This window comes from Siniperca chuatsi, linkage group LG11 (genome assembly GCF_020085105.1).
Source record: "Siniperca chuatsi isolate FFG_IHB_CAS linkage group LG11, ASM2008510v1, whole genome shotgun sequence".
In the NCBI taxonomy this organism is placed as follows: domain Eukaryota; kingdom Metazoa; phylum Chordata; class Actinopteri; order Centrarchiformes; family Sinipercidae; genus Siniperca; species Siniperca chuatsi.
Window position 1 is genome coordinate 17,705,119 of NC_058052.1, and position 25,742 is coordinate 17,730,860.

Here is a 25,742-nt window from a genome sequence, read left to right on the forward strand (position 1 = left end):
ATCAATACACCATTTTTTTAATCCACTGCAGGAAATAAAGTGGTTGGTCGTCATAAGCAGCATCGCCATCATGGCTAAAGGGCTAACATACTACTGGATCATGTCAGATTTCATTTGTACTCGTCTTTTTTTTTTTTAGATGTTCAACTGTAGCAATGCAAGTAGTCAAAATGCTCCTTATTCTTGCAATGTGTAGAAAAGTCAGGTGACAATTTGAGAAAATAAAAGCAGCCAAAAAATGCATCAGTCTCTTTAAAACGGCTTCAGTAGAGGTAAGGATTTAGCTGCTGGTCAGTGTTTTTGTAACACAAGACTTAATTTTTTTGACATTTGGGTGTGTAATGTTTACTTTGCTTAGTTAGAAGCTTGCATTCAAACTTTTTCCAGGGGCGACTTTGTTTAAGAGAATATCTATTTTTAAGCAATAAGTAGCAATTGCTGATATTTTAATTGCATCTTTTCCCACTGCCTGTGTAAGTTGAGTGTCTGGTGTACTATTTTTTTGTATTTGTTGTCTTTTGAGGATTATATTGTATTGAGGACTATATAAGTGTTAAATGTTGTGTCAACGTAACCGTCAATGTTTCATAAAATGCTACAATACTGTTACATTATCCACATACATCAAGCCAACCTCCAGCCTGTAAGACCCCTCGCAGTCATGCAGCCACCCAATACAAATTAAAAAACAATTAACATTTTTAAATATATAAAGCAATGCATCATTATCAGAACCTGACAGTCAGAGTGATTTACTTCAAAGGTTTGTTGGTAACAATAATAGCAGAAAGACAGGGACTCAGATAATCACTAAGAAATAACTGATTGGATTGTATATTTTTGTATAAGAGCGCAATGAAATTGATATATTTTCTTTATACCTTTAAGTGTTGGAAAGATTAAATGATAGTGTTCCCAGATTATGTTTTACATGATTGAACTTATTGACATTTGATCAATATATTTGAAAGACACACAAATAAATCTATTTTTGGACTTGTGAGTCTTGATATTTGTATGACTAAATAAGGTTTTTCCAGACAGTTAAAATGTCAAATAAACAATGTCAATGTTTTATTTACAACAAAAAAATGTCCATTTATAAAGACACTTCAATTACATTTGATCTGACATAAAATATACTAAGAATATTCATTGTGGAAGAAGGACAACTTATCGACACATCAAAATGCTGTAACTCAACAAAATAAAAAAATATTTGAAATCTATGGGGCGTATGGTGTAATTCACAAGACACAGTCTCCAATAACCCCAATAAAAATCCAGCATTCATGACAAAACACAGGTCAATGTTAATGTCAGCGTACAGCAATTATAACATGCATCGATGATATGCAGTGGCAAAATAATATAGGTATATCAGGTATCGTTATCTCGAAGTAGGTCTCTTTTTGTGAACCATCATTTTGTTCATAAAATACAGCGAAGGACATCTCACACATTGAAACTCATACAGTTACAGATACAGCATTTACCTTTCATACAACACTGGTCTCAACAAGAGCAAAAGCTCACCAAAACGAGCGATTACAGCATCAATATATCAGGAATACATGTTTAGAAAACTAGATGTGGTCATAAAATACTAAGGGCATATTTGAAAAAAAGAAAAGAAAAAAAAAAGAAGGTAAAATTATAAGTAAAAATGTTGAAACAATTCAGTCAGTTTGGAGTTTGAATAGGCTTGGGTGAGACAAAGGTGACTCACTGTCAAACATACATTGACAGTTTTTACTACTGCATATTTTTTCTTTAGCTCAAGTGGCAAAACAGTGCAAATCAACAACTTTACATTCCTTTAGTATTCATACTTCACAACAAAGCATTCCTTTGTGAGAACACCTCTCCAAATAACACCCAGAAGGTAAAGTGATTTATTTTCTATATTAAAAAAAAAAAAAAAAGTATTTTATCATTCTCCAGGGTTAGGGTAAGTTAACAGGTCACCTCTGTGTTGAACTAAACAGGGGAATGTGTGTTTGGGAGTACAGCACTGACATGACATTACATGCTAAAGCGATAGATATCTTTTTGTTTATTCATCTCGCAAGACTGTAAAATCCTCATGGTAAGCACAGTATCTGATTAAACTTCATAAGTAGGTGCACACATGTAACATTTCACTTAGCGCATAATTTACAGCACAGTACATTCCTTTTAATTTGAACTCACAGCCTTATGATCCCAACATGGTGCTGTTTTTGACTCCCATGACGACACGTAAGACTACACAGATGTAACAAAGTCTTGCAACTATAGACTTTTTCTTTTCGAGTGCACAGACTCATCAGTTCATCTCCCTTGAACCAGCTCGACCTCACATGCAGCAAAACAAGATCTCAACGTTGGCTTAATCACCAGCTTATGTGAAATGATTAAAATAATCTCTCAACAGTTTGTGATTACGGGTGGAAATGATATATATATAATGAGTTATTTAAGTGCAAGACATTCAGGGGGCACTGTATTTACTGCAAGCTGTATTAAACACAGGGGAAGGGCCTAATTGCAGAAAGAAAAAACATACGAGGCACTGGAGATCATTCATACTGTAGCAGGCTGTGCTTACTATAATCTGATACGAATAATTGGCCTTAGCTAACTTTTAACATGCTCAAAAAAGTGCATATTATCCATTGGACGTTTCCCAACAAGCTGAGAAAAACTGATTAAGTGAGGGAACGGTGTGTAGGCATGTCATGCTCACTAATGGTGGAATCAAAGCAGTGAAGACATTTTTCATGTTTATCAGTAACGGTCGGATGATGATGAGGACGAGTGTGTGAGCGCAGCCAGGTTTGATAGGAGTCTGTTTTGTAGCACAGACAGACACGAGGCTATAAACCAGAGTTTTGCAGGTTTGGGATGGGGTAGAATTTGGACACTCGACTCTGGGTGGTGGGGTTAAGGCATTCGGATTCACCGCTCATCTTGAAGAAGACCTCCTGCTCCTGCAGCTTCCGTGTGAACTCCTCCTCTAATGCCTGCAGGGGGCAGCAGATACAAACAACTGAGTCAACTGCTTTGAAGTTTTTTGTTGAGACATTCACACTCTGTGCAGGAGCTTGTTACTGAACACAGTACGACTGTAGAGAGTAAATGGATATTAAATATACCTTCTTCCTGGGTCTTAGCTTCTCTCTCCACTCCTTTATCTCTTGGCTGTGCTCCTCATCCAGCTCCTTCAGCTTTTGGGTCTCATGTTCAATCAGAAGGTGGCATTTCTCATTCTGAAAGAAAACGTGGGTGAGCACAGAACCTTAATGTGCTGGATTAATGAATAACACCTCCTGTACACTTACTTTACCTGCACTGGAATATGCTTATATCTCTTTGCTTTTATTTATTTTATTTGACCATTGTTTTAATTTTTTAATCAGCATGTCCTTATTTTATTTCTTCCCTCACACAATTATCCTTCTACAGTCACAGTCCACTACTTATGATCAAGGTATTAAATATTGTTCTCCTGTTGAAACAAAAGCTCAATGCTTAAAATGTGGTCTAAAACACATACGAAATGTGTGTGTGTTGTGGCCCCACCTGTAGCTGCTGTAGCTCCCTGATGTTTGAGTCACACTGCAGCTGCAGATCCCTCATCTGGTTCTCATGTTTCTGGTGTTGATGAAGCCTCTCGTTCTTCTGCCTCTTTTCTTCCTGAGAAGCAAACTGGACCAAAATACGACAGACAACTGTAACGGTAAGTCAAAACCAAAAACACTGCACCAAACGAAAGCCGGTCTGCTCGTGCTACAGGCAGTGCGAGCTCATAGAGCCACAGAGTGTTGCTTATGCAGGAGGACAAGTGAGGGTCCCGGCCATGGAGCGGCGCATTTCAAACATGTACCGCACTGATTGCAACAACAAAATCATACTGTTTTGGTATCTGCTTTTCACATATGTGTTTTGTGTGTACATTCAGGCAAGTGTCAGGCAATTTTTACCAGCTACTTGTTGCTGCAGAGAATGTTTAAGATGTTTTAAGATTTCCTCCACTGCTCTTATCTGAACAAAACTAAATGGAAACAACATTTTGAGGATGATGGAGCCAGTGAAGCTTGTAAAATGGTGACTGGAAAGTTGCTGGGCTGAGATCCCAGATCATTAAGAGTACTGTGTTTGTATAGGGCAGATCCTAGGTGTGACTCTATGCCAGTGTGACCTAGTGTTGCTAAAAAAAGACCATGCATGTTCAGTCACTTGTCCTCAAATGTGACAAAGTAGAAATTGTCAAACAGCAGTAGCACGAGTCCACAGTGCCTGTACCTGTTTTATCCGCTCTCTCTCCTGCTCTGGGGTGACAGATGCAGTGGCGGTGATGCGGAGACTTTTCTTGAACATGGCCATGCGGGTCTTGGCATCGCTGCGCTGAATCTTGGGCAGACGAACCCTCTCTTGAGTCTGTTTGTTCTTCATCTCCTCTATCAACCGCTGGTTGTAGCGCTGCATCTGCTCCATCTCCTATAAAACACACACATGCACGTAGTTTTGAGTTCAGCAGCGTTATTTAAACGGGAGTGTACATTTCGCTGAGTATATTTCTCTCAACGCTCTTACTTTCTCATGCCTCTTTAGCAGCTGGTGTCTCTGCAGGAAGTACTGGTCTTTCAGCTGCTGCTTCAGCTGCTGGTGCTTCTCCTGCAGGTGGCGCTCCTCCAACTCCCACATGGCTGCCTCTCGAGCTACAAGACACACACGTGTGCGCACACAAAAAAAAATACATCACGTGAGTTAGCAAACACGTACATGCATGTTAGTCGGTGACGAGTAGAGTGATGAAAACAAAACAGACAGGCAACACTGTTGGACAAGCTGTAACATGTCTTCTCAAACAGCTCGTCTGTATCCTCATTTGTTTGCATGTCACACTCAGTATTTACACTCTTGACATACACCCTCTTTACTAGTTGAGAGTGAATCAAAAGTAAAAAAAAAAACAAAAAACAAAAAAAACAGACTTTTTTTCTACCTTTCAGGCTGTTAATTTCATGTCTGTCCATTATGAAAATTAACTTTGACACATTTGAAACTCACATAGGATGCTTGAGAGGTGATCCGTCCCTACAATCTGATTTTCATATCTCACTCAAATAAATGGAAACTAGTAGCTACCTCTAACGTAGGAAATGCACATTCAGAAATTATAGTATGTTTTAGAAGGTGATAAGCAGTAATGTAAAGATGTGACTTTGTAGTAAACCTACCTCTCATCAGCTGCTGCTTGTGGTTGAGGCAGTCTCTCTCAATAGTGGCGATCTCCAGTTTATGCTGCTGGATGATTTTCTTTAGAGCTCCGTCCAGCTCTTGCTGCTGCTTCTGTAGGAACTCCTGCTCCTGAGGAGCCAGAGAGAAGAGGAGCAGTGAGAAACAGCCAGAGGAAGCCATGGTGATCATACAGAGGGACAGCCAAGAGTAGAGAGAGACAGCACAACAGTACAAATGCATCTTAAGTATCAAAACTGCCTGAAATAAAATTAAATAAACTAGTCAAGTCATCCACTTCGAGTTCAGTACAACACAGAGCACTAAGATGTCACAGCATCAACTGGAATCAGTAGAAGAGACACTCAGAAATCATGGATGGCAACCAACGATCCACAATGGAGGTGAAGAGAGAAAGAAAGGAAAGTTAACAGTTCAGTAAAGATTTAGATTCACAGTTTTATGTGAGACAACATCGACATTGACGTTCACATCGTCCAGAGCCCAGCCTACATTATGCAAGACTCATTACATAGTAGAGTTGTCTATTAATTAAATTTTCTTGTCTATCGTTACACATAATATAAAAAGATGTAATGATCTATTCTCTAATACCTAGCTGGTGGCAAATTGTAGGTTATGTGCTGCTATTACTTAACTATGATTAGGCATAATTAATCATATAATTACACAGAATTCACTTTATCAGTAGAAACCCTGGGTAACGTTATTATACTGCTAAATCCAATTAAGATGGTTAAAATGTCATACCATAACCAAATTATGCACAATACAAGTGACTTTACATCCATCCTGTAAGGCAGTCGGTCTATATTTGCACCTTGGCTGACAAGAGACGAACTTGGATCCAGACAGAAGGGGATGAACAACTACACCACCTCTGGGAAAGAGCACTGTAACATGTTTACTCCCAGACTCAACCTAGTCTGATGCAAACGGTGTAATACCATATAAATGCCATATAAAATACACGGACTAGATGTAGAACATTTGTGGATGGGTGGAGGAAAAATACTGAGCAGGAGAGGAAGCGAGAACCACTGCACAAACACAGTGATGACAACACTCAAAAGAAAACAACACCGCCCATGCTTACATGTGTCGTTCTTAAAGTAAAACTGAACCATCACACAGACTATCCTGTCACTTAACTTCGCTCACATCTAAGTATGGGCCAGAGATGGAGAGAAACGGGGTGGGGGTGGGGGAAACTTACATCCTGCATCTGAGCGTTGAAGAGTGCGCATGAGGACAACTGAAAAGACTGTATCATAACCTGGGCCACTGCCTGCGGAGGAGAGCACATGGCGCACTCGCCCTGATCAGGGACAGACAGCACACAGCAGGCTGAGGATCTCACACACACAAACACCAGCGCACACACACACACACACACACTAATTCTTCTTAAGTTATGTAAGAGATGGCCCTTTCCACGTATCTGTGAGTTGAAGGCGCATAGCACAGTTCGGGATAAATGTTAGGAGGTAGTCAATTAATACTCGTCTTCTCATGCTTGAAAGCGGCTCATAATTCCAGCACTTGAGTTTCATCCAGCTTGCAAAAGAGCAGTTTTGTTACTTTCCATGCTACTGGCTCATGGAGTGTTAATAATCTAATTAGCGTTACCTTTCAAAAAGAAAAGAAGGACTTTGTCCACATGACTCACGTCTAATTCATAAAAGATGCACAGGAAAACAAAGTTTGGAAAAGGGCTTTCAGTACAGATGTCTACTGTGGAAACAAAAGCTGTGTCTGCAATCGCTCCCTCGTTCATTAATTCACTACATGAGAAACACTCAGAGGTACTCTATGGTGAGTGGTAAAATGAATTTAATTTATGAATCATCATCATTTTGCATCACCACTGACATGATGTACTGTGACATAACTGTACTTTCCACATCTCAGGAGCAAAGGTGAAGCATTGCATTGTGGCATGTTTAGTAATCAGTAGTATACATGTACAGTACATTTTTTGTTCCATTGTGGCCATTTTTTAAAAGGATCAAATCTATCACAGTATATTTAATTTTGTTAGAGCTGCAACTAACAATTGTTTTCATTATTGATTATTCTCATTATTTTCTTGATTTATCGATTCATTTGGTCTAAAAAATGTCCGAAATTAGTGAAAAATGCCCATCACAAAAACAGTTCAAAACTGAATTTAAAACACACTCACTTTACTATCATAGTGGATGAATAAAAACAGCAAATATTCACATTTAAGAAAGTCGGAAACCAAAGAATTTAAGTTACTTATGCTTAAAATACGACAAAAAAAAACAACAACAATGAATCGAATCAAAGTTTCTGTTCTGCTCTAAATTTTATATGATGTGATACTGATATATATCATAATGTATTACACTTTCTGGAAACTCAATTAAGAAACCATTTCTATAGTCCCACGATTTGTACGTATTGTCATATTGGTCAACCATACCTAAAATTCAGATACTCAAATAAAATGTCAGAAAGTTATTATTGTGCACTTGGTAGCAAATACGGAGCAATTACAGACCCAGCAATTCTTTGTGTTTGTGTGCATATGAATACCATGAAATTAATGAGGTTATAGGGAGAGAAGGAAGAGAGGAGAGAGAGAGAAAGAGTAATCTTACTCTTTCAGAGTAAGAGACAGCAGGTGACGGTTTACCTCTGCAGTCTTAAGGAGCGATAGGTCCTCCTTTAAGCGTTTCATGAGCTCTTTTCTCAAATGTTTGGGTGACTGTCCAACTTCCTGTTTGACCTACAGTGCGTGTGCAGAAACTGGTTGAAGCTGTATATTCTGAAAATCTAACAAAGCTGGCCAACAACAGTAGAGGACATGCATGGCCCACTTTGAGAGGAGAGATTCTGCATCCAGCCACCAACTGATTTAAAGTCAGCATGCATAATTCCCATGGCCTGCGATTGACGTCCCGTTGAACGCATCAGTCAGTGTTTTGATTAGTAGTTTTTCAGAGCACGTCAGAACTGTAAGTTTGAAATGCACGATTCAGTCAAGTCATGAGTTCGTCAGAAGAAAGATTTGACTGGTACATGGCAGAAGATGTTAGTCTCAAAAACAGCTCCCTCTGTATTACTTTGCATTCAATTAAGTCCCACAGCCGTCAAGTATTTCGCCTGTAGAAATTAAAAAAAAAGAGTAACTGAGTTGGAATCATCTGACCTCCGAGTGTTTACCAGTTCCGACATGTGGACTGCTCACAAGCTCTTAATTTATAAATGAATGCAGATTGGACATCACTGATGCATCCTGCCAAACCTAAAATAATTAAAGTCTTGTTGGTTTCTACCTACTTTAAAAGAACAATGATGATGCCTGTACCTAAGAAATCTTTGGTAACATGTCTTAAAGACTACAGGCCAGTTTCTCTGACTTGATAATGAAATGTTTGAAAAATTGGTTAAAACCTTCATATGTAAGACCTTACCTGGCACCCTTGACCCACTTCAGTTTGCTTATTGCCTGAATAGACGTGTGGATGATGTTTCTTTTGTCTTAGAACATCTTGAAGGTAAAAATACCTATGCCAGATTGCTGTTCATAGACTATGGCTCAGCATTTAACACCGTCAGCAAAACTGGTGGCTACACTAAACCAGCTACAGTAGTAGTAGTAGTAATTTCTTAAAGAGTGGGAAATAACCTCCACTATTATTGTAAGCACAGGTGGGCCACAGGGTTGCTGTCTCTCAGTCCACCACTTTACAGCCTGTTTACATATGACTAAATTATGATTGCTAAATATCAGAACAACCAGATTAAATTTGGCCTGATTGGCCTCATAAACAAACAACAACAAACAGTCTTACAGGAGAGAGGTGAGAGAACTTTCTCTGTGGTGCACTGAGAACAAGCTTTCTCTCAATGTGTGCAAAACCAAAGTGATCTTTGACTTTTGGAAGAATATTATCACCTACACTCCACTCACCATTGATGTGGTGTTTTTTATTTTTCCCTAGATGCCTTAAGAAATTAAGTGTGTCTACAAAAACTTTGGTCAATTTCTATCATTACTGAATTACTAAAAATATTCCTACAGGAGGTTTAATAGTGTGGGCTGGTAACCTGTCTGTGTTTGACCTGAAGTGACACAATAAAATTGTTAAGCAGGCATCCAAAATAATAGGGAGCAATCAGCCATACCTGGATGAGATATCTGAGGTCAGCTGCAGGAAAAGAGCACTGCTACAATCGAGTGAGCGATATTGTAGCATCAAGGCGTACACCGCTTGTTTTATAAACAGCTTTTATCCTCAGGCAATAAGACATGTATCCACTAATCAACTGTGTTTTCTGCTGTATTTATTCAAGTATACTTGTTTCTTTTTTTAATGTACTTGTTTATACTGTAACACTGAGTGTGTAACTGTGTCTGATGGCGACTGTATGTGTATAGTTTGAACGTGGTGATTAAAGAGCAGCCAGGGCACAAGGTTTTCATTGTATGAAAATGCACTGGTGGCATCTTAATGCATATGAGAATAAATTAAATTCCTTGAATATACACGTTGAAGATGATTCCATATCAGTTACTCTGATGCAAGGTTTTTATTATTTCCCCAAATGAGCCCAACACCACTCAGAAAAATCTTCAAAAGTTGGCCATCCCATGACCAAAGCCACCTCACACACTCATACAAGAGACATGATTAGTTAAATACACAATAACAGTACATTTTGAATAAAGAATACAACATTGCAAATAACAAAAAGTACAATTTAAAATTTTTTTTTTTATAAATAACTATGGAAATAGCTTATAGTTTTGCAGCTAAACAACCACAACAAAGTATATAACTGAGGGGTGAAGCAACCACTTAAAGCCAACCTAGAAGATAATATTTTTAAGTACAATGAAAATATACCCTTAGTGGCCCAGAAAGCAAATTGCGAGCAACACAACCACCACCAAAGCATCATAATGCACAATGAATGCCAATCGGCACTATTGCCAAGCAGAGAAAGAGGCAGAAAAAACTAATAAAGAGCATGTGTACAAGTCCAGCATACCGTCATGATAAGGTTTTATGCTTAGTCTGAGACTGAAATTTATTAAATAGTTCTCTAAAAATAACAAATAGACTCAGTAGCACAGTATTGCTTAAGAGGCAACCAGAAGCCGGGGGGCTGATGAATAATGGATACAACAACATGGGGCTAGCAGCATCTAGGAGAAAGATAGCACAGTCTGTCTGTTGCTATAATTTGCACACATACAGTACGAGGCAGAACAGCAAAGCACACCACTCACATAGAATTAATATGACACAGCCAAGTATGCCACCAGCAAAGTTGTTAAACACATGCACCATTAAACAGCTTGTATCTATGACATGCAAATGCTCGCGACCCCAATCTAATAAGCCCACTAAAGGCACTCCCATGCAGAAACAGTCATGCCCGCCATACCTCTTTCTTCCGGTTCTTCAGCATGTTTTGGAACTTGGAGAGCTCCTTGTCTTGATCCGCTTTGATGCGTTTGGCTTCGTCTCTGAGCCGACTGGTGTGATCCTGTTCCAGTCGCTCAATGGTCTGCTTCTGCTTCTTCTCAAGATTCTCCACTTCTTGGTCATATTGACGCTTCTTAGCCTGCACGGACAGAATTAACAGACACTGGCATCAGCCTGATGTGATCTAGAATCATAGATTAACACCCAAAACTTAATTTCAGGCCTTTATTGTTTATGATGGAGGGGAAAATTGACTGTAAATATATCTATATAGACATCTAGTATGACAGACTCAAATTAAAGTTTCTAATATTGTGACCATCACTGAATAAAGAGAATTTGCGCTTCACAGTAGAGATGCTAAATGCTAAGTGATAAGAGACATGTAAGTCCCTCTGTCAGATTTAGATACATTTTGAGATAAAGCAGCCAGTTTCCTAGGAGCTGGCCAAATAAGAAAACATCACACCACTGCAGTACAAACAAACTGACTCACAGCAGTTTCCTGTTCAAAGCGCCGGTAGATCTGCTCTCTCTGCTGCTGCAGCTTGTTGCTCAGCTGCTGCTGGGCCCTCTGCTCCTCTTTCTGCAGGAGGCGCAGCTCTCTCAACTCCTGCCGCCTGAGGAAACCACAGCAACAGTGCAGTCAGGATGCCACCATATTTACTCATCTCAAATTCAACAGTTTGTCATTGATGATAAAGGATTTTATTCACAAAAAAACGTTTATTTTTCATTTCTGAGATGGGATTTTATGGTTTGTTTTATTATCTATTTTTTCTTATATGCAATTTAAGATTACAATATTAGTCTCCCATTTATATTTAATAGGAGACAAATATATTTATGCTTTGATGGTCCCTCATTTCTGAATCAGCAGTTGTATAAACATTCAGAGCAGCATGTTTCATGACTTTAAAAGGCAACATGGGAGATGACGGTAACACAATGCAGCATACGTTGCAGGAGATAACCCATCTGGCATTTGTAAAAAGCTGTGGGAGTTGTGAAGTGAATGAGAACTATTTAAAGCAGGCATGTTAAATAGGCCATGTCACATATTTAGACCAACAGTATGGTAAGCAAAATTGGACACAGACGTACCTCAGGAACCTCATCTCTTCACTCTTGGTGTCGTTATCTGTCACTATCTTTGATGTCGTCACACTGACCTCCACACCATCCACCAGGAACTTACGTGTCTTCTTCAGAGTCTTCTTCTGACGTTTTGACTCCTACAAATGAAACAGGGGTATTTTGGGCGCCAAAATTATAAAAAATAGTATTGATAATTTAACAACTGAGGCTGTAAGTGATGCACAGATTATATTACCTGCATAGACAGTGAGCCCCCTTCTTTGCTCTTGGACAGGAAGCTGGAGATGGACAGATTGAGGTCAAGGCTGTTGCTATCAGCAGCAGAGCTGCTTCCAGAGTCAGAGTCCTTCTCCACATCCGGCTTGATCACAGTGGGGCTTCCATGCTCGATCTTATTTTCTGAATCGGTTTCAATCTCCGGGACAGAGACAGCATCTTGGGAAGTGCTCTCATCTGCATGAGTGGCTTTCTCCTCATCTTCCTTCACAGGGACATCGTTACATGGCACCACTTGTTCTGAATCCTCAGAGGTGTCTTTGGCTTCATCACTGACTCCATTTGTGGATTCAGTTGGTGCCTGTTCCTCCAGTTCAACCTCCTCCCTGGGGTGATTGTCTTGTTCAGGCTGCTTTGCCTCCACTGGGGCCTCATCCTCAGGCTTATCATCTGGCTGACTTTCTATGGCCTCCTTCTCCAACAAAACCTCAACGGAGGACTCATCCACACTCGACTTTGTGTTTGTGTCTCCATTTATGTTTGTGTCCATTACATTTGATTCTATATTCTCTGTGTCTATATTTACATCTGTGCCATTAGCTGTGTCATCTATTCTGTCCTCTGTCACTTTATGTTGAGGCATCTCTTCATCTAGTTCTTTGCTTTCTTCTTCTGCCTGAGCCACTTCTGCTGATATGGATTCTGGTTCTTCTGGTGTATCTTCAGGTTGCCTTTGTGATTCTCTGGATTCTTCTGTACCTGCTTCTTTTTCTTCCTCCTCTTCTTTTACCTCCTCGGGTTCTCTTTCTTCTTCTATTACTTGGGTACGTTCATCCTCTGTTTTCTCTTGTATCTCCTTCTGTTCCTCCTCTGTTTCTTGATCATCTGTGACAAGTTCTTGGGTATTCGCTGTATCTACAGGTTCTTCTGGCTGTGATACTACAGGCTCAGCAGGAATCTCTTCAGCCTGGCCATCTTCTGGTTTAGGCTCGGTAGGATCTTGTGAGATAAAGTCCTTGGTGGGCTCTATTAGCCCAGAGGCCAGGTCTTCATTACTGGCATCAGAAACCTCATTGAGTTTCTCCTCCTCAGTCTTGTCAACTTCACTTGTTCCAAGTCCTTCATCAGAGAGCTTATCACTGGTCCGGTCCTCAGCAGGCTTGGCCTCTTTCTTTTCTGTAACAGATTCCAGCGTGGAAGGAGTTGGTGGGACTTTGTCATCCTCTGAACTGGCCACACTGGCATCGGACGGTGCTCGCTTGTGCCCAGGAACCGCCTAAGCCAACAGTGAAAATCACAATATGTCACAGAAAAGGTCACAGCTTCACAAAGATATCATCATCATCATCAACAACAACAACAACAACAACAACAACAACAACTGTTAAAGCTCATTCATCATTTAAAAAATATTTAGTTGAGTACTGTTGTTATATACATACACCAATAAAACTACATACCACAGGTGTATCAGGCTCTTCCTCCTCCTCCTCCTCTTTGCTATCCTCAATCTCCTCTGTGACTTCAGCTTTGGCCTCGGCTATGATCTCTCTGAGAGGTTTGCTATCAGTTACACTGGTGACAAAAGGATGCTACATAGATGGACGGGGACACAAGACATCGACATGAAATAGAAATCTTTCTCCTTCACAAACTATCAGGCTGAATTAAATATAACAAACAGCACAAAAGAAAATGACACCCTTTAAAATATGACACATTCAGATTTGTGTATGCATTCTATATATTTTATTTGTAGGCTGCATAGATAGTTGCATACTGTGTGATAACAGTAGGGAGTGAATGGAGTAGGGCAGCTCACCTGTAGAAGCTGTAATGTGCTCCACCTGTTGTCCACATTCTTATCAAGTGCTTTCCGCAGAAAGTCGCTGAATTCTGGTGACCTTTCAAGGATAAATAAAAAAGAATCAGCTTGCTGGCCGTAGAACAGAGTAAGTGTGGGTTCTACTTAGTGGAAAACAATTAATACTATTCTTCCCCCTGTGGCCATTCAGTTAAGCATTAACAATTCAGCAAGCTTTCACACATTAAACAGTCAACATATCCTTATCTCTAATCCAGAAACATTTCAGCGCCACCTCTCTAGTTATCACCAGCGCACCATCTCACCAGCGAGAGGGATGCATGAGTGTGGGCGGCTCGGACTTGGCTATTTTCAGCAGCACTCTCATGGGATTCATCTCGTGGTTGGGTGGCTCAATCTGTGCCAGCTCTATCAGGGTTACCCCGAGGGACCAGATGTCGGCCTTGTAGTCGTACGGACGGTCCTTGGAAGTTTCGCACATTACCACCTCTGGGGCCATCCTGCAAAAGTAGAAGTCAGTGGGTTTGTAATTAGCACTAAGAAGATTTTAGACTGCAAGCGAATGTGTGCATTCAGGCACGTTGTTTGATATTTTTCTGATCCCTAAAGGTCAAAAAGACAATAAAATAGTATGTGTGTGCATTTCGGTCCAGAATTTGAAAGATAGAAAGCCTATTCAGTATTAAAGCTGAGGTCATCCAACACTCAAGTACATCTAAATTGCTGAATGAGGCTTTTTTGTTATCCTACATTTCATGACAGCTTTTGTGCCACCGCATAGAAAAATCCCCGCCCAACTGTGGGACACGCCAAGACAATTAGCGGACGGAAAGGGGTGAATGCCCTCTTATATGTAGGCTGCATGACTCACCAATACGGAGTGCCGATGAAAGAATCTCTTCTCTGTAAGGTCTTGGTATTTTTAGCAGACACCCCAAAGTCAGCTGAAAGTAGAAATTAATTATGATTCTTTTTATCAGTGACTCAAACTAAACTGTAGAATGACACTTTGTGTTAAACAGTGAATCCATTGGAATAAAAGATATAAACTAACATATATCACATTTCTACTAGAGCAACACAGTTACAGCAGAATTCTTTCTTAACTAACCTGCTTCAAGCTTTCAAATATGAACCCCATAAGTGGGCAGATAAGCCTCAATCTCCCCGAGTCCATCATCACTCCCAGCAGTTCTGTCATCTGTGCAACTATTTCAGCCTGCTCTTTTTTTCTCACATCACTCACAGTATTAAAGGGAAAGAGAGATCTATCATTAAGTCCCTGGTGACTGCTTGATAATTATTGTTTGCCAGGCTCCGTCATGACCCTCTGCCTACAGAACATGAATCATCAGGGAGCCAGCAGCTATGGATGCTACAGCAGCAATGGGAATACTACTATATAATACTTACTTCTGGAATATTATGTAACCAATTCAATGTATCACCAACTTCAGTACGGTGAAGTATAAAAAATACAGTTCTCTCCTTTGGGGCTACAGAAAAAAATGTCACTTCATTTTAGTTTTTTGTTTTTTTAAACTTGATGGTGTAAACACTGTGCTGTGCACTATCCCCAAAGTCAAATAGCTCAGCTGGTTGCCACTGCACTGATGGCAAAGGGATCCACAATTGACTTTACTAATGAGCTTTTTAAGCCTATTAGTGTTGGCCCTGCAGAGTGGCCACCAAGGACATGTATCTGAGAGAGAAATCAACAATGAATCAGCTACTGTTCTGTGTAGTACTCTAAAGTGAGTACCTTAACGTGTGCTTAGCTGGAACATGAGTGATCTTTCCTTGCTGAATAATCCTTCACATTTAGTGAAATATTACGATGGCACATGGAACAGCAAAAGATGAAAGATTTTTACCCAGTTTCACATCTCCATCCAAGGAGAGGAGAATGTTCCCGGCTTTCAAGTCTCTGTGGATGACCTTGTTCTCATGGAGGTAAGACAAGGCCTCCAAGGTCTGCCTACACACCACACGGATCTGGGGCTCTGTCAGGGGCCTCTCCAGCTCTGTGGATAAACATTCACACAGATAATTCATAAGTGATCATATGTTTTTATTGTGGATTTTGTGATGCACTTTTACAAACACAGATTGTGTCATTTGGATTATAATTATCAAATGTGATGGCCTGATGGTATCCAATAGCAAGTGGAGGGCAAAACTCCACCCTGACACCAGCCAGCATGTATTACTGGACAAATATGGTGGAAGAAATTTGTTCTAGGTGAGTCAGACCACAGAGCAGAATGCATCAGCATCCAAGAGGGAAGTGAATTAATTGGTATCTTCTTTGTCGTGGTAATACACACTTAAGAAAAAGTGGTGTGGTGTTTCGTCAAGCTTCAAAATAAGAGAGAGAAACTCCAGGCATTAGAAGTGGACTAACCACTCCTTGAAATCTGAGCTACAATTATTACACAGTTGAAATGGCCTCTCCAACTGGGGAGAGGGAAAAAAAATCCCACAGAGGAGGCTTAGGATGGAATAATAAAAAAAAAGAGTTGGCAGTTGAGGATGGAGCAAAGAAAAAGCTCCAGAACTTTATAGTGTTTTTCTGTTTCCTTCAATGAATGAGGGACTTACCCAACATGATGGCATCCACTGCACCACCCGCACAGAACTCAATCAAAATCTGCAATGGTAAAACAAAACACAGAGGAACAATAAGTAACGTGTACTTGAATGTATCCAAGGTAAGTAAACAACATGACCTTTATAGGAAAGACATCAGAACCCCTGTTCTATGTTAATGATTACATTGTGGAGACATTCGAAGAAGCCAGTCGATTGGAACAGCCACACTGAGCATCCTCTATACAGACACATCTTTTCTTTTCCATTTCAGGATAATCTTTTTGTTTCAGTCCTTGTTGGATCAAAACATCAGCAGAGATTCTAGCTGCAAGCTGGAAACAGGTTCTTCTGGTTCTTTATGATGCACCTGCTCAGCAGGATTTTTATATGCAGAGTAGGTTGTGATGGTTGGTCATCCTGTTAGAACAATTTCTACAAAATATACTATTATTGTAAATGCTTTGTGAGCTATGTCTACATATGACTCACATTCAGGATATTTCATCATACATTCTGATGAAAAAGGATTTCCTGATTTTGGGTAAGCATTACAGTATATTTAGGACATAAAGCCTTAAGCCAACACTCAATACACATATGCAGTACAGACAATTTCAGTCCTGGAGTACAGACAGTTTAATTCCTGCCACAAACAAATATTTTAGATATACGTATCTAAACCACACTATTTATATTATGGAAGATGTGAAAGGAAACATACTGATGAAATAAACCAGGAAGTTATAAACCATAACAACTTAAATTTACTTTCACTTGTTAACCACAGTGTTAAAGTCTTAATAATATACAACTTAAAGCTACAGTAAAAGTTTAGACTTGAGCATAATGATGCTCAGGAGAGGTGCTTTCAACAAATCTTCTGACGTGCTTAACGCAAATGACCTGCTGTCTAATAATAAGAGAACTATGGATTCACCAGTTCACACAGCACATTTTAGTAATCTCTGAGAAGACGCAGTGCATTAGATGAACATAACACCATTCCCTAATACTGTTATTGAGATGTAAAACTGACCAGCTCCTGACCTCAGTTGTAATAGCTGATGTAATGTACCCGACCACCACTTCATCTATATTGGTCTTGCCAGTTAGTTGGCAGCTCATGGTATCAGATGATAGACAAAAATCAATCAAAGCTACAACCAAGCACCGCCCTCTATTCAGGGACTCAAAAAAAGAGGAGAAACTGAATCGAAAGCGATTGTTCCTGTTCTGCGTAACAATTTATTGTGCTGTGGGAATCTCACTTGTAATTTACATTCTTATTATTCTGACAGGTGTTACACATGTGCACAAATTTGTTGATCCTAAACTCAGGTTAAATTGAATATCATACATGCAAATAAATCCTCTCTTTTTTAGCAATATATTTTCCTTGATGAATATTTTGGTGAAAAAAATGAACATATTATACATTAACTCAACACATGCAAAGCAGAGGCAATTACACATTCATCATGCTGCTTTAGGATGGGGGCTGGAGGGACAACCTGTATGCAGCTCTGAATTATTCACAGGCACTTTCTCCAGCCACCAAAACCACTCCATTAACATCCCATAGATGTGTCCAGTCCACAAGGGACGGTCACATGACACCACCTGCCAGGACCTAATTGCTCTGGGGCCTCTTACTGCACACAGAAAGAGATCTAGTGACCATGTATTAAAACTGCCCAGTGAATCAATTGTCTGCTCACAGTAAAATAGCTTGATAAGGAAGCAGGTGCAGGACTCTATTTTCACTATAAAGAAAACATATTCACTGCTTAAGATTTGTGGGAGGGTAAGAATGAGGTCAAAATGGGGAGTATTTTAGCTGGAAGTCACAGGCATCAATTGTTATCAGGAAATTCCTTAACCTACATTGCAGAAACCTACTTCTTCACTTTTAAACATAATCCATCATTATAAATGAGATAATGTACAATCTATAATATGTATTTTTTCTCTGATTATGACGGGAGACTTCCAGGAGGTCGGACCTCATACTAGCCTGAGTCACATGATCGGTTTTATCCTTGCTATTATCCTTTAATTGAATGATATAAGAGTCCGTTGGGAAACAGCATAACGAATATTGGCTTGTGATGAATTTGTGTGTCTCCATGCGTGACTGGTTCATTGCCTCTGTGTCTCTTTGGCTTCAAATCAACAGCAACACACAAGAAAAAAACAAAACAAAATACTTTCTCTCAGTCAGGCACTTGCTTACTTACCCAAAGTTTGCCTTCAAAATAGAAGGCATCCAGCAGTTTGACGATGTGGTGGTGGTTGCAGGAGGCCAGGATGTCAATCTCTACCATGTAATCCTCCAATTCATCCTCTGTCTTAGTGTCAATAACTTTGGCAGCAGCAAGGGTCCCATTCTGCTTGTTCTGAGCCTGAAAGCAACATTGACGACAAAAATTGGAACTCGATTATATTCTTACAATGCACGATATATAAATTAGGAAAGAAAAAAAAAGAGAACAAGGAGAAAGCTTGTATCAATTGAGTATGTTGTTCAATACATTCCTGATATTGCTAGCTGGATTGCAGAACAAGCAGCTTGGCTTACTTTGCTAAGGCAGTGCTGTAGAGTTGCTATTGTGGAAGAACATCCATCAACATTAACAATTTCATTTAAGACAAAGTAATTTTGGATCTAGAGCAATAAACACTGGAGCACTTTATGGCTTGTGTAGCTCAAAGCTACACTATAAATACATCTTTATTGAAAAGGAAATTACATCACAAAAAAACCACATCTCCCATCTGAAGTGAAAATATTTACAATACGCCCCATCATATTTTGACCTACTCTAACAAAAGCTTATCTTGTCAAGCTTGCTCACTTCCTCCTCTTTCTTTTCTCTTCTTTCTTTCCATTCACTTTGATACACCTACTGTAACATCAAATGTGTTACTGTGGCAGTAATTTACAGATTATACCAAATAAATCTATGATTTAATAGGTTTCTGATTAGGGAATGGCTTATGCTCGTCTACTGGTAGCATGTGCCCCAAAATCTTCATTCCCGATTAGTCTGTACTGAAGAGACTAATACAAAAAATGACTGCACACCCCGTCAAACAAACAGCTGAGAGGTTATTTTAAGGCCAGCTTTGGACTTAATGTTTATGGATACAGACACAATCTCAGGGAGTTAAGGAAAAAGAAAAGGGAGGGAGTGTTAGGGCCAACTGCTGCAGAGTGTGTCACACCCTATATTTACACAGTTCTGACCTGACACACTCCCTGTGTCTTTCCCTTTGTACTGACCAACATCTGTCTAGCACAGGCCAGCACTAATACATATGCAGATTCAATATTAGGTTCATGAAGGAGAGGGCAGAGATAATTTGTCTGTCATTGAGTTATTCAAGTGGAGACTGTGGACTTCAGTCATTATGTACATGACATTTTACACTTTGTTAAACTCTATATACTGGTCTGTTTTGAGGGATTAAATGTGAGAGTTTGTGGGTGTCATAACAAATCAAACAATTCTACACATTGTTAAAAGTATTTTTTAAGATTAGCAAATAGTTTCACCTGTCTGAATGTGAACACATTGTAATGAGGATAAATCATCACAGCTGTATTGTATAGGTACACTACTTGGCAGAATGACTGAATTTCTCTCATGCTGTCAGATGCCAATCTAACTATGAGAACCGACGGGCTGTGCAAACAGAATTATGTAAGCAGTTTGTGTTAGGTCCAAAGAAATGACACGCCTCTTCACTAATAAAAAGGTACAATACAACCTATGTTGATGTGAGTTCAAGACTATTTTCTCTTTCACTCTCTTCAACAGCTGATTCACACTTTGCTGGCAATCCTTGTCACCCTGCCCAAAAGAGGCAGACATCAAAAGCCTGTGAAATAACTGTTGAAATACGTAACCTGTGTTGATAGTAATGTGACCCGATGAAGGCAAGCCTCCTCATCCCTCTATGTGTGGGAACAGGGAGCCAGTACATTGTGAAGTGTATATTTGTCTACAACTTTAGTCTGAGAAGGCATGAAAGTCTTCTGGCTTTCATCACAGTTAGTTAATCAGCTAATAAGACTTGGAAACTGGCTAATGAAGATTTCTGGGCCATTAGCTGCATTAAGTGATCACAAGAGTTCCAGGAAGGGACAACATAAGTCACACAGAAAACAAGAGAAAGCAGTTCAACATGGGTTACTGCAATAAAAGAATCCTGAATTGATGAAGACATGGAAGCTAATTTGGTAGACTACCTACATTTCTAATCTTATAATTGTCTGTGTTTGATTTGTACTATATCCCTCAATCCTGATATCTATATCTATATCTATATATATATAAAGACATGTACAGGTATATGAACAGAGCTGGATTTTTCTCATGTTGCTGACCTTTCCGAAGGAAAGGTGTTGTGGGTATTGTGTCCATCTCATGTATAATGTACAGTATGTGTTGACGAAACAAATCAGACCATCAACCTGAAGTGACAACGTTTTAACCACTACACTAAATTTACATACACACCTGCGCACCTGTCACAGTGTATGGCATTAACAAACTACTTGCCCTTGCCTTTGTAAACAAAGTCCCTTTTTCACACATGGCCAATTCTACAAGGCTGGGAGTGACACATTTGACTTAAAGGGCATTTGCTTTCAGGATTTTTTTTTTTTTACGGTTGATCCGTGTGTCCTCTGATCTCTCAGTGCAACTTCCCTTAGACCATCCAGTTTGGCATTTGTGAGGCCATGTTTATTCTGAGGATGTAACTCATACCTTCAACAGTTAGACTGAGCCCAAGTGCAACTCAATGACATAGCAAAGTCATATTTATAACCTGACAATGTAACAGGGCCTACATTAAACCTCTAAAATGGGAAACGCCACTGACACACTTACTATGTGAGTTTAAGCTGTCACTAAACACAGCGCTAGATCACGTTTCTTTACATATCCTCAACAGGAAGATTTTAGTAGGCAGGTAACAGTTAAAGTACAGTATACAGTATGAGTGAACTTTCATAGCATGCACTTGAAACGAACATTTCAATTACTGAGGGTCTAGTGGCCTAGAGGATGTGACCTGAACTTGGATTATGCCATCATTGCTGTCATGTTAACGTTATGACCTGAATGCAACATGAAACACAACGGAAGCGAGTATCTTAAGAAGCAGGTTTGGAAACCCCCAAGGCGAAGACATTAACGTTACCTTGAACACTTTCCCAAACGCTCCATCTCCCAGTTCCCCAATGATCTCCCAAAATTCTTCTGGGTTAACATCTCTATGTACATGTTCATACTGCTTCTTCTTCTTATCAGGCCCAAACTTGAATATCTTCCGAAAATTGAAGAAAGACATCTTTTCGTACGTGAACTACAGTGCTGTGGATGCGGTCTCTTCGGTTATTTCCGCCAAGAAAATATAGAGGTTCCTCCCGACGCGGAGCTCAAATGGCTGTCGAAATAACAGCATGCAGGCGTTAAATGAAGGCAGACAAGCTGCTATTGTAGCCATTCAGCTATGATAATGTCAATTATAACTTCCCGCGACGGCAGTTATTCATAATCACATCATAGCTAGCAGTGTTCACAGGACGCTGGTCGGGGAGGTGAGGGATACAGAGAAGAGTTCGCTGTTACGCACAGGCTGGTGTTTCCGTTTTAAAAAATAAATGAAATTAAACGAAACAGTAAATATCGACTATATCACCACATTCGACACGACATTCGAATCATTTCACGTTAGCGAGTAAAACACGGAGAGTCAAAGGACCCCGTGCGTCGGTTGGCTGACCATACTGAAGTTAGCGGACTAGCGTCAGGCTAGCTACCATGCTTACTTGGATTTCCGCTAAAAACGTTCAAAATAAAACCGTCACCAATGAACAGCCGTGCAATACACTTTTTAGTCACTGAAATTAGCAAAGATAAAATGAATAATACATTCCACTGCAACAAACAGACAAACAGTGTTATATTAGCTGCTATTTTGTGAGAGTGTTAATGGAGAAATCTTGCTAGATTAGATAGATTTGATGTTTGAGGAGTAACCGTTGGGCATGGAAGTTAACAGCTTTATGTCATTACGTCAAGCGTAACGTACGTTAGCGCTACATATGTTTAGCTGAATGGAAATTTGTCAACGGAATGTAACGTTATCATCATTATATGGTCCAAATGCGAGTGTGTTTTGCTAGGTCGTTTTTGTTATAACAACGCAAAATGCCCACTAAATGCGTTTACTTCGGTGACAAAATGTAGATATATCCGCTGTCAGTTAGTGTATCACATGTTAGCTTGACGCAGTTGGTTAGCTGTATCCAGTACGGCGCTGGCTGTATCTATTTCCTGAATCTCCTCGGCAGGACGTGCTTAGCGGCTCAGCCCCTCGGCTCTACCACGCATGCTACTTGTGTTCCTGTCGTCATGAAGAGGAACAAATTGTAGAAGTTGTTTAAAACATTTTAGCCCTATTCAGGCCCACATTATGTCAGACGTAGTCGGATGATGTAGGCTAACTGTTCAGTTCAGCTAATTCACAGTAATTAAGCAGTCATAGGCTGGGACTGCTGTTGTGAACTATTCTGCTGGTTTAACAGATAAGGCATAACCTTATGATTCAGTTTAGTTGGCCTTTTATTTACATATTCACAGCAAAAGTAGGTCTGTATCGTTAAGTCGCCATACACTATCCAAGATACAACATTATAGACTACCTTAAGGTAGGCTACTAAGAATTCCCGTTGCTCATTATAACTCACTGTTGGATCATACATTATTGTAAAATAGCCTACAATATGCCCACAGATTTTTTGTTTTGAGAGCCGTATTCAGATCATTTACTTAGCCTAAGTAAAAGTAGCAATACTACACATTGTAAAAATACTTCATTGCAATCAAAAGTTCTGCATTAAAAATGTACAAGTACAGAAGTGTCATCAGCAAAATGTATTCGGGTATCAAGAGTAAAAGTACTCATTTTGAAGAATGGCCCCTTTCAGTGTGTTATATCATATACTGTTGAATTATTTCACAGTTTTACTGTTTTAACATGTAAGACTTATTTTAGTATTGTAGCTGGTCGAGTTAACTCTTATTTTAACTACTTTCTGTACCGTTGTGTAAATAATTTTGTAACAAATGATCATATTTTATAAGCTGATCATAGTATGTGTAAAATCTAAATCTGAAAAACTAGAAACTATAGCTGTCAAATGTAAAAAACAAAATACAATATTTCCCTTTGTAATGCAGCGGAGTCTCAAGTTGCATGAATTACTCAAACAAAATACAATTACCTCAGAACTGTACTTAAGTGCAGTACTTGATTAAATGTGCCTTGCTTCCCATCTCTGCAGAGGGCAAATAATAATAAAAAAACCCACCATAAAATGCACCACTTGTTCATGTAGGTGAGATCATTTTTGTGTTGTGTAGCGCCCCCGTGTGGGTAGATTAAGTAAATATTATATTTTCTTCTTCACCTCCATGCTCATGCCTCCTCCACCAGGAGGGAGCAGTCATTTGCCATATGGGGAGTTTAAGCGCTGTCGGAAATCCTACTAATGAAACATTAAAATTAACGGCAAAGTGGACGGTGTATCTGATATGATTGTCAGCTAAGCAGACAAGTTGTCTGTGTAGCTGTTCATGCGTGCCTGTTTTCTACAGCATTTGTATACAGAAGAGTATTTAGAGCTTACTGTCACAAAGATACTTATGATTTTCTTCCACTGCTGCGCATCTAGTTTTGTTTTTAAATAAAAGCTACCTACCAAAAATGTTTCGTTTTGTATAGCCTATCACGGAAAGTAGGAGGAACATTTGAAGGCAGCAATACAATTCTCTTTTCCATCCACTTTTTTTCCCCTTCCACTATGCAGGCTGTACACAATTTTCTCCAAACTCTCAATGGTTTTCAGCGAGTTGAGAGTTTGGTACGATGTTACACGTGAGACACAAGAAACAGATCCCAGTGTGACTTCACTTCTTCAAAGGGTCCCGTGCAGTGTGTCCAGCCAGCTGAAGCAGCACCGCCCCGTACACACTGATTTGCACTGCCCTCCTGTCCTTACTTTTCTGCGGCAGTCCAGCCCCTCTTGAGGGAGGAGAGGACTGATTAACCTCTAGTTTTACTGCGTTGACATGTTTCACAAGGATCAGAAGCTCCGAGATCGCCTCACGCCATCATTTCATGGATGCACCCAGAGAGATTCTCCCCACCCTCCCCCCTGGCTTCTCCCAACTTTAGTTTTCTCAGTCCTCACAAGGCAATTCCCTTATGGTTTTTGATACTCTATATCGCTCTTCATGGGTGAGCATCTTCTTTTTTAGTATTTAAGAGTATTTCTTGGTGCAAATTCAACTTGGTTTGTCAAGATGCAGCTCCGAACGGTCCTTGACGTTAATGTTGTGGACGTGCAGAAGAGACGGAATCCATCCAAACACTATGTAAGTTGTCTCCTCGTTCTGTGTGTCTGATATCATGTTGATCAAGTAGCTATTAACTTCACAAATGTAGGCTCCACATTGTACACCATCCCTTGAAACTTTAGCCATGCTAGCAGCTCTATGGTTGGCAATGTCGGTCTATAAGGTCACCACTTTGGTCTGGACTGAAACAGCTCAGCAACAGTTGGATTTATTTGAAAGTTTGTACAGACATTCATGGTGTCCACAGGATGAATCCCAATGACTTTGGTGATCCCCTGAATTTCCCTCTCTGCCGCCATGAGGTTCACATTTGTTTGTGGAATGTGAATGGATGGATGACATTTTCATAGTACCTGACTTTGGTATTATGGTGCTTTTATGTTGGTTAATGACCTAATACTTGCAATGACATTTTCCTCAGCCTCAGCTGTGTTTTGTGCTAAGTAGCAAACATTAGCATGCTGCTCTGGCGCCGTCATCAGGTCAAAGTACTTTGGTTTATGACTAAATACTTTTACAAATTTAATGACATTCCCATCAGCCTCGGCTATACTTACTTTTGTTTATTGCTAATTAGAAAATGTTAGCATGGTGAACTTGGTAAACATTACACCTGCTAAACATCAGCATGTGAGCATTGTCATTTTGAGCATATTAGCATTTAGCACAAAGGACAGCCTCACAGAGCCTAGCATGGCTGTAGACTTTAAAGGGACAATTCACCCCAAAATCAAAAATACACATTTTTCCTCTTACCTGTAGTGCTATTTATCCATTTAGATTGATTTGGTGTGAGTTGAAGAGTTTTGGAGATATCGGCCGTAGCAATGTCTGCCTTTTCTTTAATATAATGGGACTATATGGCTC

General features: G+C 39.7%; 3 protein-coding genes across 12 annotated transcripts in view; 2 read left to right on the forward strand and 1 right to left on the reverse strand.

Annotated features, from left to right (window-relative positions):
• The window catches only part of col17a1b (collagen, type XVII, alpha 1b), a 28,655-nt gene extending 27,426 nt beyond the window's left edge, over positions 1–1,229 (forward strand). For all 5 annotated transcript variants that reach the window (XM_044215376.1, XM_044215378.1, XM_044215377.1 and 2 more), the window contains one exon: positions 32–1,229. In XM_044215376.1, the coding sequence (XP_044071311.1) occupies positions 32–78 (47 nt within the window). In that variant the 3' untranslated portion in view covers positions 79–1,229. The remainder of the gene's footprint in view (positions 1–31) is intronic.
• slka (STE20-like kinase a) lies at positions 1,053–25,650 on the reverse strand. 5 transcript variants are annotated; one of them, XM_044215385.1, is made up of 20 exons: positions 25,632–25,650; positions 18,678–18,842; positions 16,450–16,498; positions 15,723–15,872; positions 14,720–14,792; positions 14,154–14,348; positions 13,846–13,927; positions 13,484–13,615; positions 12,043–13,299; positions 11,814–11,944; positions 11,206–11,329; positions 10,669–10,848; positions 7,907–7,999; positions 6,461–6,532; positions 5,226–5,355; positions 4,579–4,703; positions 4,288–4,482; positions 3,565–3,690; positions 3,138–3,251; positions 1,053–3,005 (listed from the first exon to the last, which is right to left on the reverse strand). In XM_044215385.1, exons 2-20 carry the CDS (start codon positions 18,762–18,764, stop codon positions 2,859–2,861), a joined length of 3,462 nt encoding a protein of 1,153 aa, XP_044071320.1. In that variant the 5' UTR covers positions 18,765–18,842; positions 25,632–25,650; the 3' UTR covers positions 1,053–2,858. The 5 variants fall into 5 exon arrangements, with proteins under 5 accessions (XP_044071320.1, XP_044071316.1, XP_044071318.1 ...); XM_044215381.1 differs by lacking the exon at positions 25,632–25,650 and adding an exon at positions 21,652–22,299; XM_044215383.1 differs by lacking the exons at positions 7,907–7,999; positions 25,632–25,650 and adding an exon at positions 21,652–22,298.
• Positions 24,357–25,742, forward strand: part of LOC122884899 (SH3 and PX domain-containing protein 2A-like) — a 54,401-nt gene continuing 53,015 nt past the window's right edge. The window contains exon 1 of one of the 2 annotated variants that reach the window (XM_044215386.1): positions 24,357–24,893. In XM_044215386.1, the coding sequence (XP_044071321.1) occupies positions 24,822–24,893 (72 nt within the window). In that variant the 5' untranslated portion in view covers positions 24,357–24,821. The remainder of the gene's footprint in view (positions 24,894–25,742) is intronic. The other variant, XM_044215387.1, reaches the window with a different exon arrangement.